We start from the raw sequence: 16,562 nt of genomic DNA on the forward strand, positions 1-16,562 counted from the left end.
AGTGATGATGGACACTGACTGACACAAGAAAACAGTGAGTCTAATTTGCATTACACTAGCATAATCTATGTTCATGCTGATTACAGTAAGTATCTAGATAATCCATTCTATGATTTAGGTACAACCCCTTATGATATGCTTATGCACCACTTAGTGTAAGAGAGCTAACTATGTGGTAGCTGTTTTTTTAATTCAAATGCATAATTTTAAAAAAATAATTCAAATTCACTTAAGCCTATTGACATAATTTATGGTTGGTCTCAGCAAGGAAATGTGTTAGGTATTTCTCAAAATATGTCACCCTTGACAAAACAGGTAACAATATATATTGCTGAGCCAAATTTTATGTATTTTTTCTGAGTCAAATTCCTAAATGTCACCAGCATAATTCAGCGGTTGTGATCTTAAAAGAAATAAACAAAAAACCTGCTAACCCAGTAAGTCCTCAACCCCATAACTTAGCCCAAAGAAATCTGAAATATTTTGTTCTGAAGACTTCAGGATACACATGATACAAAGCACATGAAAGGAAAAAGACATATATAGACTCTTCCCCCTTCCCAACCATCCCAGCTTTTACACATCTGTAAGAAAGAGTCCTGAAGCAGGCAGTCCTGAGCATCTCCTGGGTCTAGAGCAGCACATTCATCCTACATTTCTGCCTCTGGCAATGACAAATGTGGGTAGTGCAGTACTAAAGAGGGTGAAGATGGTGGTCAGTTCTGATTATTTTAAATAGTACCTAGCAAATGGGCTCGATGTCATAACTTCTCTCTCACAAACGACAGAACTAAGGTATGGGATGAGAACGTCGTGTGCCTAAGTTTATCCATCAGCAACGCTGGAGAAAAACAGCATAAAAATCTTGAGTCTAACTAAATACTTAGTTGAGTCTAGGTCTCCTCGTACATCTCTTGATGGTCTTAGGTTAGAAATACCTTCCACATATCATAGAAGCAGGTAGAAAAGCATTTTCAGGTCTTCTTACATGCCAGTGAAATGGAGGCCTCTACAGCTTTCTCATTCCATAGGAACTTTTCCCACTTACTGTCAGATGGCGCCTCACCTGAGGCGGTGTTCTGCTTTCTGTGGGCAGAATGGCTCCTGTCATTACTTTTGACATGGTCCAGTGAATGTTATTGTGGCTGAAGATCACTGTACTGAATTTTTAGATGTCATACCGGTACCATAAAGGGCTAGCTAAGACTGTAACTCTGAATTTCATACCCAGCAAGCAAAGACACAGACTCTGGAAAATAAATACTTCAGTGTTTTCTCTTAGATTTACATGACTGTCTTTATGGAATAATCATAAAGCCAGATGTGTATCAAGGTAAGCACAAAACAACTCCCATCAAGTTACATAAGTGAAATAAAAGTACAGGCTTATAATCGCAAATATAAATAATCTTAAAGCTTTCATTTTTAATTTTTTGCTGTTAGTTGTCAATTTCAAAGCACCTATAATTCCGAAAAAAAATAATATGAAAAAGAAACCACTCAAAATTAAATATACTTTATTATGATATAAAGACATTTGTTAAAACAGCATATCAATAAAACTAGACATTGCAAGCCAGAGAATCTTGCAACAACAAATTAGGACAGGGGGAAATATAGAACCTATTTTTATTGAAAGGGTTATAGCAAGCACAACAAATTTTTCAATGTCAGGATGAACTTGGGCCCCAAAAAAAGATTTGTTCAGAAGCAACTTAAGCCAAACAAAGCAGACAGCAGGTTAGCTGGGAAAAGTAACAGAAGCACTAGTTCAAATTATATCGGCAGCTGTGACGGAAAGCCACAATTGCCATTCTCAAATGGCTGACAAGATAGAGGGTTTTGATACCCTGTGCTACTCTTAAAAAAGCAAGTGATGATTTGGTCTACAACACATTTTGTTTCATTCCTTGTGACAATAACCCCTGCCTTAAGCTAGCGTTTCAACAGATTATTGTAACGTGCTTTACACTCTGGGGCCCTTCTGAATCTGAGAGCACTGCAAAATGCTCTCACCTCTTTGCCAAGAAAAGCTTCATAGCACGGACACTTCTCACAAGCATCATATGTATTTCAGCAGATGCTACCAAGATTTTCAGTGAAATTTATGCTGATAATTGTAAATTATGAGTACATTAATAGTTTGAGACCTAGGCTTTTTTCCCTCTCCTTTGGCCACAATTAAGATTTCTGCAGAGCAAAAGCAATGCAATGAAAGGCAAGTGGAAATGAGAGGCAAGTCCTATTCAGCCAAGAAACTTCATATGAAACTCAGTTTTTCAGAATCCAGAATGCTGAAAAAGCAGCAAAAATTCACATTTTCTCTCTACTTTTCCCTCAGACAGTTGAAAAGGGAGTAATCTGAAGACTGAGTTGTATTTAATTATATATTTCTTTTAGTATGATTTTGTGCTCTTCACATAAACAGGAAGATGCAAGATGCAGAGCAAGAGGCAAACAGAAATATTTTATGTGCTCAAATAAATATATTTATATGAAGTTCATAGCAATAATAATATAAAGTATATATGCTTATATTATTAACATGGTCAGATTTTAAGCCATTCTATTAATAACGGTTCTATTAATCCTACTCCATAGAGTCAACCAATCTTGTATTGGACACACCACTACTGTGACGTGTCCAAATATTACAACACCTCATTCTGGTGGAAAGATACAAGTCCCACTTTATCCATTAATATTTTAAACTTTAGAGATAAGCTACATAGGTGGATTTTAAACTTCTCGTGATGTTACACAACACACTGGATAAGAGTAGTAAGGAAAAGATGACCTGTACTCAACTGTAATTGAGTATAGCAGTAGTTAAAATAACCCAAATCTACTTGGAGTGGAATTTTTGCATTATGAATAGCTATTTCCTACAAAACATCAACATTTCTTGCTACGCTTCAGGATCCTTAACTGATGAAATATTACATATTCAATGCATCTGCCTTTATTGAGAAAATTTGGTTTTGTTGCAGATCTTCTGACCGTGTCTCCTGCCAAATCTCTTGGATGTCACCTTCTTTGTGTCACAGGGAAAAAATGATGAGGTAAAAAAGTGTATACATAAAGTAGATTTATAGCTAAAATATATTTAGGGATGTATCAAGCAAGAGGAAGCATATATTCAGAGGAGGGAATAAAATTTTAAAAGGAAAATGCATTTAAGGAAGAAAAAAATGTCCTCAGAGAGTAAAGGGGAGAGAAACTTGGCAAAAAATAAAAGGAGTGACAGTACAGGCTTGAGGAACTGAAAGGCTTCAAATTACCCTTACGCCAATCCATCACTGGTGCAGGATTTGACAATTAATTGTTTGGGAACTGCTGAGTTAGATTAAACCAAGCAAAGACTCCCTGACCTAGACCAATACGATGTGATAAGAATACCAGCAGAGGCAGAAAATGGGCTGGTTGGGAATCAGAGTCTGCCTATCTAGTCTTCGAATCTACGTAATTTTTCTTTTTGTCATTTACATATGCTTTATCCTTCATGCACTTCTTGATTTTTGGAAGCCTTTATTGTACTCTAAGGATATGGTAAAATTACATCTTGTGGTTTCATAGCTATTATTCAGGCCACTTGGAAGAATTGTTCATTAAGCATCATGGAGATAACTTCTGGAGATCTAAGTGGCAAGCTGTCATGTTGCAGTGAAAGTAGTTAAAAAAAGAATATTAACTAGGTCAGTCCTAGAAAAGGACTTGTATTCCAGTGCTTGTTGCAAACAGGAAAAAGTATTTTTTTTCAGTCTTTAACTGAATATAAAGCAATAGCAATTAACTCCACCATGAACATGACAAATTGTGAATGGCTTTTTTGCACTGTGGTTCAAATACACCTGCGCTAAATATACTTCTGCTAATATTTTCTCATTTTCTGGTTTGAATCTGTCAGGACATCAAGGTACTTTACACTTTCTAAGATTGGGGTATAGCTAAGTAGGATTTTTAGTTAGAAACGTTGACACTGGTTAGCTCTATGTATATAATACAGATTTCTTTTAACAGTGGTGTGAATTGTTAGGCTTGCTAAACAGACTGGTTTTTTTAAACAAAAAGTACTCGCAAAGTTGAAAGCTTTCATTACATTTAAAAATCAAATTGGGTGCATCCATCATCTAAATTAATGTAGTAACATTCCAGTATGATGTTCTCTAAACAACTATTTCCTGGCAACTCCAGTACAGAAATACATTATGTAATATAAGCTGTATTTCACAAAAATCTTCTAAAATGTAAGCAGTGTTGAATAAGTTAGTGGCCAAATGAGGGGAAAAAAATCACATTATTTAAATGTTATACCTTTATGATATTAATTCCAATTCTGTTTAATATTCATCTAGTGGGATTCCTTTTACCTATCACTGGATATTTATACTGCAGTTAGTTGTCTGAAATATCTTTATAATAAGAGAGAAACACATTTTTATATTAAACATCTATCACAGGATGAGACAAATTTCCTAAAAATGCCCATTTCTGTCTGATTATTAAAAAGAGAATCCAGATGGTTAGCCCAGATACTACATTACCTACTTTATGGATATTTGAAAACTGGTTAAATTAATCCCAACACTGTGCTGACTTGTACTCTGCAATCGATCCCTCGTTGTCTCTCTGTTGTAATCAAATTCCTATTTATACTGAAAACTTTTAAAGAGCTTGACTAATTTTTAATTTGTTCATCATGTTTCTTCAGTACCTTGCACGATGAGACTATAACTACACAAGTGAATTAGACATACTTACCTGATTAGTGTTTCACACAGGCATGGGAATGTGCTCAGCTTTGTGCCAGAAAAATAAACTCATTATGCTGTGGGGGAAAAAAACTGAATGCAGACTCTTAATAGCCTATATGGAAAGCTAACATTCTTTTGATGAAATGAATAAAAAATAATGTTGTGCATGTATGCAATTTTACCTATTAGAGCTGTTGCATAACCTCTCTGCTTCAGGAGTTTGGAAAAAGTTACTTCTTCAGAAGGAAGTCCTCCCGAAGAGGCAGAAAATAAGAAGACACCAACTCGTGAGAAAGCAGCCATTCCTAAATACAATGAAAATGAATGAGATGTGGATAATATAGTAAAACAATTGAGAAATTGAGAAGTGGAGAAAATATTCTCTGCTTATAAGCCATCACATAAACAGCTACAGCCCCTTCTGTAGATGTTCTAAGGTATAACATATCTGAAAGAAGTTGAGCTTGCGTAATTTATTTTTCTTGTACATGGTGAAGGAATGGAGCTGAGAACTAAGCAAAATCACTCCCAAGTTCTACTCTCAGAACTTTCACTTTTTTCATACATGGTTTTCTACAAGCCTTTAAGGTTATTAGAGAGAAGGAAGTTGAAACAGGGCAGTCTTACAGCTGGGCATGTAAATATCATGAGGTCAAAAAAGAGTAAGAGAGAGTCTGATTCTGGAAAAAGAGTGGCTAGGGCACTCAGCTTTGATGGGAGAGGACCAGTGTTTCAGTGGCATGAAGACACATGATTCAATGCACACAGAGTGCATTAATGTAGCATCAAGTATCAGCTAACAACACAACATCTAAATAAGGTATATAATCTCTATATACTGAGAGTCTGAGGAACACAAACTTGAGCTTATAAACGACTCTCAGGATGAGAAACTTGAGAGCTCAGGTTCATGAAAATTAGATTACTAGGATTCCAAATGAGAGCTGGCTCTGAGTATAGACAGACAGAACACAGAATATCTATGCAAATCTGTGCAGATCTATCTCCAGGATGTCTGAATTATGCAAGAGGATGATTGCAGTGTGAAAGTTATGTGACTGATGTAGACAACCAGAATCTTCCCTCAGGTATCCCTTGTGGTTAGATGTGAAAAAGACTCGTCAGACTGGTTTATTAAAGAGAGCTCAACCTACCCTTCAAATGTTGACTTCAGTTTTTCAGCCAAGCTAGCTTTATGATCAACAGTTTAGGTAGTTTTAGTCATCTATACATAATCTATATTTATTATATATTTATTTATATTTATTTTTATGTACTTCAATCTCTTGTAACTGAAATCAGTGTAATTCTCTTAAGTTACCACAATGAAAGTACAGAACCATGATGATTTTTTTTTTTTTCCATCATCACCTTTACTCTGAGTTTCTGTCTCATCAAATACTGCCTTTTGGAATATCTTTCTTCAGCCCTACTAGCAGGAGTTTTAAATTTCTAACATTTTTTCCACATCATGATCCTAGTATCTTCTATAATAAACCTTTACTAGTTCTTCACTGATGTTTGGAAGTAGTCCATACTTAGCAATTTTGTAATTTAATTAAGACAAAGTTCAATTTTTGCACCTACACAGAAATGATTAGATATGACTGAGTGCAGATCAGTTAGAAAAAAATCAGTACAAATGCTAATTTTTCAGAAAAAGGAGCATAATGGAAAGTGACCTGTGGCTTTACCTACAGTAAATATTAATAGCAATATATCTGTAACAGGTATATAAAATTTTTCTTTGCAGCCGAATGTAATGGAAAATTTAGCAAGTTATATTAGCTGGCACTTTTGCAAAAGCTTATTACTTGATTTGAACGAGCACGAACCTATCAAGTAGGCTCTAGAGTCTTGCTTTGCTTTCATTCCCAGAAGCAAGGACAGGATGTTTTATCACTAATGAACAAGTGATCTGATTAATGTATAATGATCCTTGCTAAAAATGATGTTAAGGGAATGTTAAAGTTGCACGGCTAAGCACTGATGGGTTCAGTCCCAGCACACTAAAATAAACAGACTGGATCTTTACTGACTCAAATGGGCTTTGGATCAGGTACTTTAAAAGTAAGAGAAGTTCTTAAATGCATGTATTTATAGGGTACTTAACAATGTATATGGGTAGATATGGAACAAAAATACTTAAAAAGAAGGGACACTTTTTGCTTTTTTTTCAGGGCTGCTGAAATACCTTAATGATCTGCCCTTCCTGCCCCGCCCCCCCCCCCAAAAAAAAAAAAAAAAAACAAAAAACAAAACCACCAAACCCTCACAACGATTTGTCTAAAACAAAAGCTTTTATAGAAACTGTAATGTCTGAGCAGAAAGATTTATACTGGATTCTTCCATTGTGTCTTTCTAGATGCATCTCTGTGATGTTCAACATTCAGACTGCCCGTCAACATCCTGAGAGCCTGAATGCAACTGGGAAAGGAGGCAAACAGCATAGGGTCATATGGACAGTGGAGGAAGTTGATGGAATATGTCTGCTCCTAACGTTAAATAACCACAATCTGATTTTTTTCCCTCATTATTTAAAGAAAAATCTTTTTCTCAATAAAAGTTTTATTTTTGTGTTAACTTATGAAATGTGAAAAATTCCCATATATATGTCAGATTTCCAATGCTGAGCTTGATTAGTCACTGAAATGAGTACCTAACCCAGTAATGATAAAGACATCAAGAAAGGCCAGAGAAAAAATTGCATAGTTTACTGCAAATAAAATATGATATTTATATATAAATAAAATAATGAAATTTTACCTGATCTGATAGGATATCGCCCTGTCAGGAAAGCTGCCCTGCTTGGAGTACAAAGTGGGGATGCTGCTATATGCTGAGTAAGTGTCACTCCTTCTTCTGCTAGCTTGTCAATATTAGGGGTTCTAGAAAGACGTAAGTAGGGAAAAAGAAAGAAAAAAAACAAACCCACAAAGATTATTATTTGGAAATGGGCATGGTGAGATTAAGGCATCCAAGACAAAAATTAATGTGAAAATCAAGTTAAGACTTACTGTATGCAAATTATCAAAACCATGCTGGTGTTGCAATTCTAAATACTATTAAGTCAAATATTTTCACATGAGGTGTCAACACTGGAGACACTGTGGCATTGTGCCAAAAATCTTTTTCCCCACCTTCACCTACTCTTCATGGCCAGTACAACCCTTTTTAATGCATTTCTTGACCCAGAACTGTAACTTTGCTAATTACATGGCCTTCCTGCTTCAGCAGTGGGGAGAGCAGAGATGGGAGAAAGGTTGTGCTTCCTTACTCCCTACTTGGTGTCACTTCTGTATTTCCCCAGCAAAAGTTGTTTGGGGTAGGGGTAATGCTGTGTGGTGTTTATGGCTGTCTTAGGCTCTATAGTAACAATGTTTACATTTCTGATATGACTATGTCTGCAATATTAGACCCAGGAGGACATCCAAGTTTCCATATCAGTATGGGAAACTTGTCTGTGATCTGGCTCATCATGCAGATGAAAACTGGTTCCTGCAGGAAGAAATCCTGTGCCATTGGTTCTACAGAAAAAAACCTAGGCATGCAGACGGGCCAGGAGCTGCAGCTTGCTCTAATAGGTCCCTGCCCTGGGAGATTAATGACCATGACCTCAAGGCACACTAGTGCTCCTACCATCTAAACCTGAATAGTCAGAATCATTAGTTTTCTGTCAGACTTCTTTGCTATCTATAACATCAAAAGAGAGAGAACATAGATCTTGGAGCAGTTCTTGTCCTTGTGAGGGGAGTGATCCAAGCACTGGTGTTGTATATACTTTTTTCCTGTTTAAAACTAGAAGTTGTAAATTGAGGTTTTTTGAGTTTGAGTTACATCAAGTTTTTACTTCTAACTAACTTCAGCAGGAACAGCAGTACTTAAGATTTTTCAGGATGGTACTTTTAGTCTGAAGCTTTTATTTAACTTGGTCAAAGACTCTGCACCACTGAAACTGTACAATGACTAGGTACAACTTGCACTGTTTATGCAACTGTCATACCTAAACTGGTAGTAAGGATCATACTGGAGAACACTGCTGTATTTCTCAGGTATTTTAACTTTTTTTAAAATGAATTTATTGACTACATCATGAGGATAAATGAAAGAAAAAATCAGCACTTTATTTCCAATTGTTTAGTGGCAAGCTTGTCTCAAATCACAAGTGTTTCAAGATATGCTTAATTTATAGCATTTGCATCATGTATATTTTAAAAGAAAGTTCTTGATTATACTTTGCTTCTCTAGACCTACCCTTATTTGGTTGGTTGCTCAATTCTCTGTGATGCAACTTTTCAGCAGGATAAATACATCAAAGTCTTCTTATTAGGAAAAGAAAACAAAGATTGAATATTCTGTTCTCTGGAAAGTTTACTAACTTTGGTTACTTATAAAGAACCTAAACAAATCTCTGAATGTTTTAGAGCTTTTACTTTTAAAAATCCGTATAAAAATTAAATATAAAGCTAAGACTCCCCAAAAATGTATCACCATACCTTAAGGTTCTGTTCCCGTAACATCCCAGGTCTCCAATACCAAGATCGTCAGCCATCAGTAAAATGACATTCGGATTTGAAGCACTGTGCGTTTTGACACTGTGTATGGCACGCTGGCAAATTATTAGAAATACAAGGAGTTTCATCTTCTTCCTGGTGTGTAAGAACAGATGGAAAACATAAGAGGTAGACTTTAAAAAATTTGACTGTTAATCTAATTTAGTCATATTATTTCCCTAGATTGTATAGTAGAAGAGAAAAAGAAAATTATATTGTATATTTTTATTTGGCTTTTTTTTTCTTAAGATTTTTTTAACATTATTTTCTCTCTGTTATTTCTTAAAAGTAAAAATGCATCTTTTAGTATATAACAAATTTTTTCTTCTATTCCTTTACACAGATGAAACCTTTAAATAACAATGAATAAAGAACTAGTTTCAACCTCAGTGACAACACCTTTGCATACTTTACAGCAATAAATCATGAGAGCAAATAAAGCTTTTTATTTTTCAAGTATAAATGTAATTTGAGGAACACAGAAACTAAAATCATTTAGGACCAAAATTTCCATTTCCAAGGTTCACTGCAGAAAAATAGTTCATCAATTCTGCTACTGAACTAAATTAATTTATCTTCAACGAGTGAAAAAAAATTCCAGTTCAAGTTTCTTGACAGGAATAAGTATTATGGAAAGGGGGGTGAAGAAATGCATTATCAAATTATTGCAAGGGGTGTTTAAGAAAAAGCTCTTCACAAACATTTTAAATATCAGGGCTTATATCAAATTATGCGAGAATATTTGTGTTGTAGCACAGTGTTATATAAATGATGCTAATGCTATATCCAATTTAAAACAGGAAGAATATTGTATTGTACACAATACTACATACCATTATACGCTTGTATGATAAAAGCACAGTCTATTTGCAGATGTGCATGCTATGAATAGGTTATTCTACCTCAACAGGGACTTGTAACATCTCTGTTTTAAACTGCATCGACTATGCCCTGGCTGAAATGAAGTGCCTCTAGGCTGTGATGGACTGTGCTAGGTATACACATTAAAAAAGATCAGTGACTCTCTTTTTTGCTCCTAGTAATGCCCTCATCTCTTCTGGATGCAGGCAGCCTTTTTTAAATGCAGATGAGATATGAGTTACACCGGCACTCTGGATTATGCTGGGACAAAAAAGGAAAGCAGAGGAAATCAAGACCAAGGTAGAAATTTGAAAGTAAAAGACTAGGAAAAGGAACGAGAAACAATAATTTCCAGAGAGGATGGGGACAGCAGGTCAGGAAAGAAAAAACTTGTAAATCAGTGAGCTATGGTAGATAAAAGTAACCGGAGAGAATATAAAAAAGCCAGAACTGGAAGAGCTGGTACAAAGAAACTAGATATCAAGGGATTTATAAATCAGTGAGGTGTGGTGGGTAAAAGTATCTGTAGAGCAGATGAAGTAGTCAGAACTAGAAGACCTTGCAATGACTTGAATAAAGAGCGAGAAGGTTAGCTTGAGACCCAGATGGGATGAGAATTGCAGATTGAAATGAGGAGAAATGGTAGAGGGTTTAAGAAACTGGAAGTTTGACAGTGGATAGGAAAATAAATTGAGGAAGAGCTGAGAGAATTGGGAGTGTCTGGGATGAAAGATTTGAGGAGTTATGATTAGGGCAGATGAAGAGAACTGACTGGAAAGAACCTGGGCAGATAAGACTGGGGACTGACACAAGTGAGAAGAGATCAAAACTGTGGGATCAACCAACACAGAATGGGACTTCTGATTCCCAACTTTCATTATTGTCATTTTCTCATCAAGTATAGGTGCAAAGAGGATTTTAACTTTTTAGTGCTTGTTCACATACAGATAAAACACTAACAATATATTAGCTGATTTTTACTGCTTAATGCACGCTTTATTGACCTCACTTTCCTGACAACAGTTCTGGTTTAGACTTCAGCCAGCAACATCTCAAGATTCCAGCCTTATCACTGTGGCAACAGACTGTTACCTGGTTTACTCTATGGCAAGCAACATACTTTGTTTCAGACATGGAAAATACATACGCAACTTTAAGACTGAAACACTAAACCCAGTTCTGCATGGCAGGATGCATCTAACCAGCCCTTCATCAAATTACCATACTAATGAAGCTGTGTAGCACCTGTCACAGTGCAGACTTTTAATCTATACAGTAGATTTACCTTTCTTCCCTGAGAGGATAAACAAGCATGAATTGCTTTCCACACGTTGCAAGAGAACAACTCACATGCTGACCTCATAGGATAGGAACAACCGACTGCCGCATCTTATGTTTCTAGTCCACTGTTCTGACTGGGAGGGTCTCAAGGCCCTCAAGGCCCCAAGTTTAACAGGGATGTTGAAAAGGGTGACATATATGTTGGTGACATTATATAGAGTTGCATGAATGCTTGAAGGACCATCTCAAGGATTTACTGGCCACCCTCAGTTTCGCTGTGGGCTTCACATTGTCTGAATAAAAGCAAGAAATACATACTCCTGCCACTAATAAAAACATCATTTTTAAAGCGAGCTGGTTTTGCAACTTTTACAAACAGCAATTCCAAGGTTTAATTCAACTAGTACAAATGACTTGTGTTTTAATAAGTTATGTAGCTATGGAGAGTAGTCTTTTTGAATATATTTGGGGTCTTTGGACACTAGTGAACGGCACAAATTCATTTTCCTTTTACTGAGCAAAGTTATTGTTGGAAACCAGAGTAGTAGCAGTATTTTATTTTCCAGAATGAAGGAAATATAAAAAATGAGTGAAATATGTTAGGGATTAAGTGACTACAATTTATCTGAATTTTAAAGCAACTTCAAGTCTGTGTAGAGACATCAGCAGGAAAAGAACGTGTTCCCCAAAATACCTAAGAAAATTAATCATCTTGGTCAAACGTTAAAATCTATTGCTGCATATGTTATACAAACTTTTCATATAATATTTTAAATAAATCTACACAGCAAAGTTAACAATAACTGTGCCCAATATCAAAGCGGCTGAAAATCTTATTTTCTAGAACTATTCCTGCAGAAGTTAGCCTCATTTAATACATACATTTCTCATTTTATAAATCAACAAAAAAAAATGTTATTGAAAGATGTCTCTGCTATAATATTGTTGGATACTCCTCCACTGTGAAGGAGTATCTGTAAACACTGTCACGCATTGGGCTATCTGCCTCCACCTGATGTCACGTCCCTGAATTGAAATCAACAAGGAAACAGGAAAAAAAAAAAATTAATCCCAACCACTCTGATTTCTCTGGTGTACTCTCTGCAGCAGACTTTAATGCACCTTGAAGGGATGTGCTTGGAAAGCAAGAAAAATTGGATGGATGAAATTGAGTGGAACGGACAACAGCAAAGAAATTCGAAGGAGTAGAAAGGGAAGGGCGTGAGAAGAATGAGGTTCTGAGAATGCTGAGGCTCATCTGTGTCACACCAGGGTTTTTGATGGCAAAAAGACAGGCATGTGCCGACTTAACATGAAAATGATTACACCAATCAGATGAGTCTTCCACTTAACTTAGTCTTCAACAGCAGCCAATCCAAATGCTTAAGGAAAGAATGCAAGAAACCCGGCAAGTATATTCTTTTACTAGTGCACCCTTCTAGCTTTTGTCACTCATTGTTTAGGGTATTTTGGAAAAGAGAGCATTATACTCAATAGCCCCCCATGGATCTTTTTACCTTCATTAACTGGTTTTAGACCATTTTGAACCAATTAAATTTTGTTTTGTTTTGTTTTGTTTTTCATTTTCATTGAATCAATTAGATTTTATTTTTTTTTCCACAACACCCTTTAGATGTTCCTGCAGTAGGCTTCAGCTCTGAGGCCTTATGGTTTTTCATATTTAGTTGGCAACATTTTTCTTTTAATTGAATGTAGGACACATAAATGCAATTTTTAATCTCTGCTTCACTTTCCCTTTGATATAATAGGACTAATAGTACCTTCTTTCTTCCCAAGGTGGCTGCTAAATTGAACAGATTTAAGAGATGCTTAATCTCCTACAACAAGAGCCATATAAGAATTTGGACTTCATACATGCTAAATATTTCAAACGACAATACTTTAATATATGAATCTATATACATGCATACATACATAGATGTGTCAATATACACATCTGCACATGTATGTGGGTGCATATACACACTCATCCTACCTTTCTTACATATCTTCAAATTACATTTTTGGAATTTTTGGAATTCTAATACGTATTTTCTATTTGTATTAAAACAAGTATAAAAGTGTAAGAACAAGTGGATGAAAACAAATGAAAGATATAATCCACTGTTGATATTTCATATGGATTTACCAAACACTTCTGTTAAGTTTTGGGTTTCTGCATTAAAAAATGTTGACAGATCACATAGAAGCTGAAGAGCCATCTTCCACCCACCACCGCAGGATAAGCAGCTCAAGATATGGCTAAGTGTTTCATTCTTATCCTGATTACTACAGACACATGCATCTCTTACAAGAACAATTATATGAAACTCTTTCAAACCCTTCCTCCCAACCAAATTATCCCAGCATTTTTCTTCAGTTTGATTAAGAAAATTATTGCTGAAGTAGTCTTTTAATGTAAAAGAACCCTTTCAGAAAATATTTAATATATTTTATCCTTGAAGGTACGGTATTTTCTGATGAAATAAGCAACATTTAAAGATATTCATCTCATTAAAAAATGCTGTGCTATAATTAAGCAGTACGACAAAAAAAAAAAAAAAAAAAATTTACCTTGCTTAACTGAATGCCAGAACTCTAAAAATTTCCCCGAGTCATAAAAATCACACTGTAAACAAACTAGAAGACAACCCTGCCCTCCAGAAGATTCTGCAAAGAGAAAATTCCTCAGCTTCATGAGAAACAAAGAAGTAAGTTTTTAAGTTGCAACAAATGGTAAAGTAATATTATGTAGTAGAAATAGTTTTCTTGTATGAGTCTAAGAGTTGTTCAAATCTCTCAATTTCTCTCTTGCAAGTCAGTCATATCTGTTGCATCTTTTATGTCATATTACTGTGAAAAGAGAAATAAAACTATAACTTTTTGCCTCGTCCTAATGTTAATTCATTTAGACAAACAACCACTATTTTGCATTTGCAGCAAGCTAAGACTGTGCAAAAAGTCAGTTACAGCATCCTAACTGATCACTGGCAACTCAATCTCAGTAATATGCTTCTACCATTTATTATTACAGTAATATGCTTCTACCATTTATTATTATAGTACAAACTCACTATTGCTTAATGTTGATTTTTCAATATTTTGTTATTTCTCCTCATCCCTGGTAAGATACCTTCTCAGAATCCTCTCCAGCCATCAGAGCCAGGCATGCTGTTTCCATTTCCCCAGGTCCAGGCACATCTGATGTGCTTATTAGTTGTTTGTTTGTTTGTTTGTTTGTTTTCTGGAAAAGTCTAAATGACACAGAATCTTCCATCCTACCTATTGCTTAGGCACTTCAGATTCAATGCCAGATTAGGATGATATTTGTTTCCCAGGCTGGAACTGATTTGCATTCAGCCCTCTTACAGTGTGGGCAAAGAGGGCTGGATCTGCCTGTAAACGTAAACTGATATCTGCATCTATAAAAAAGCTGGAATGTTTTTCTGAAAAGTGCCATTAGATTTCGGTATGCATCTTCAGGTAACTATGTACATAAATTAAAATCTGTATTCAAAATTTGTCTCATTGTAAAACAGAAATTTTACTTAACATGACCTGGGAAAACACCAGAACAAATAATTGTTTCTTGTTCAAGCATGATTAATTACTGGGTGTGAATCAAATAGAGATGAAGCCACATAGCCTCCATCAGATATAAGTTCAATTTAGGTATCTTTTTAAAACAGTCTCTTGAGAATTTGCTAGTTTCATCTCAACTAAACTACAGAATATAATGGTAGTATTAATAAATAATAAACATTACTTCTGGAAGTAAATTATAACCCGAATGGAAGGTAAGATTATCTTTTGTGATATAATGTCATTATTTTATTTGTAATAAAAACCCTGTATAACTACACAGACATATTACAGCATATACTCTTTTCCATGATTACTGTTTCACAATATTCCTTCTATTAGCCAAATGCTCACTAGAAGTTTAATTTTTAATATGGGCTCTGGTCAGCAATATAATAAAAGAAAACCACTAGATAACATAGGCAGTCATCCTATTTGCCAGTTATGCACCATCCTGAGAAAGAAAAATATTTTCATTTAAAAAAAAAAAAAAAAAAGCTAATAATGAGTAACTACTAGTGACTGCGCATTGTCACTTCCTGGAAACCAGAGACAAGTGCTCTAAACAATTAAATCATTCAGATTTAGCAATTGCACATTACTAAAATGTGTGAGCATGTATGAAGGATGCATCTCTGCTCTGTATTTACAATTCACCACTTCATAGTATTTTAGGTTTGTATCTCTGCATTTTGTATTTAGCGTAAATATATAATAATAAATTACCATGCCAATGGCACAGAAAGACGAGAGATGAGAAAGCTTCATTTAAGAAATCCTTATCGACTTCAGTAAGTATTACATGACAGTGACTGACAACATTTGTAAAGCTGTTGACATAAGCTATTAATAAGTATCTGTTTTAATGTGTATGCCTATTAGAATAACAGCTTTATAATGCTATATTATTATAACCAACGTAATATGATGCTTACATACTTTGAGGGCTTAGCTATAGCTAGCCCTATAGATCCATGATATCTATCTTAACTAATAGTTTTGAAAACTGTTGAGTCAGGGTTGGTTGTTTTTTTTTTTAATATACCAGAGCTAGATGATGTGTGAAATGACTGGGTTTGATACTGCCTTTTTAAAGACTGTCAAACGGACACGAGGAAGAACTTGTGTGACTCAAACTTTGTACTTTGTTTTTATGATAAGCAAGTAGATAAAGACTGTACAGGACTGTGAGACTGTAAAGACTGCAAGACTGTGAGTCTTACACATGGAATTAACAGACGAGTTTTGTTATATCCATTTGAATTGCACCAACATATAAACCATAGCTTCATCTCACTGACTGGTTACAGTTTCTTCACCTTCACACAGTTATAGCCAAACTGGTCTCTTCTGAGTTTCCACTCATATTCAAAGTAATAGTCTACAAAATGTTTAAAAAGGAAAAAATGTCTAATTACACGTAACATTGCGCTAAGACGCTAAACTCCAATACATTGCCTTCACAGGGATAGTGCACAGATGTGAAGGTTGGTATGTGAGCCTTGCTGTAAGTCTTTTGAGGGACAGTAAG

General features: G+C 35.3%; 1 protein-coding gene across 9 annotated transcripts in view; it reads right to left on the reverse strand.

Moving 5' to 3' along the window:
* STS (steroid sulfatase) overlaps positions 1-16,562 on the reverse strand; it is a 113,655-nt gene that overhangs the window by 79,627 nt on the left and 17,466 nt on the right. For 7 of the 9 annotated variants that reach the window (XM_074907521.1, XM_074907530.1, XM_074907556.1 and 4 more), the window contains 3 exons: positions 9,251-9,403; positions 7,521-7,642; positions 4,937-5,059 (listed from right to left, as the gene is read on the reverse strand). In XM_074907521.1, the coding sequence (XP_074763622.1) occupies positions 4,937-5,059; positions 7,521-7,642; positions 9,251-9,396 (391 nt within the window). In that variant the 5' untranslated portion in view covers positions 9,397-9,403. Of the gene's footprint in view, positions 1-4,936; positions 5,060-7,520; positions 7,643-9,008; positions 9,057-9,250; positions 9,424-16,562 lie in introns of those variants that run through there. The other 2 variants (XM_074907583.1, XM_074907574.1) reach the window with 2 other exon arrangements.

The sequence above is a fragment of the Athene noctua genome, chromosome 1 (genome assembly GCF_965140245.1).
Source record: "Athene noctua chromosome 1, bAthNoc1.hap1.1, whole genome shotgun sequence".
Classification (NCBI taxonomy): Eukaryota; Metazoa; Chordata; class Aves; order Strigiformes; family Strigidae; genus Athene; species Athene noctua.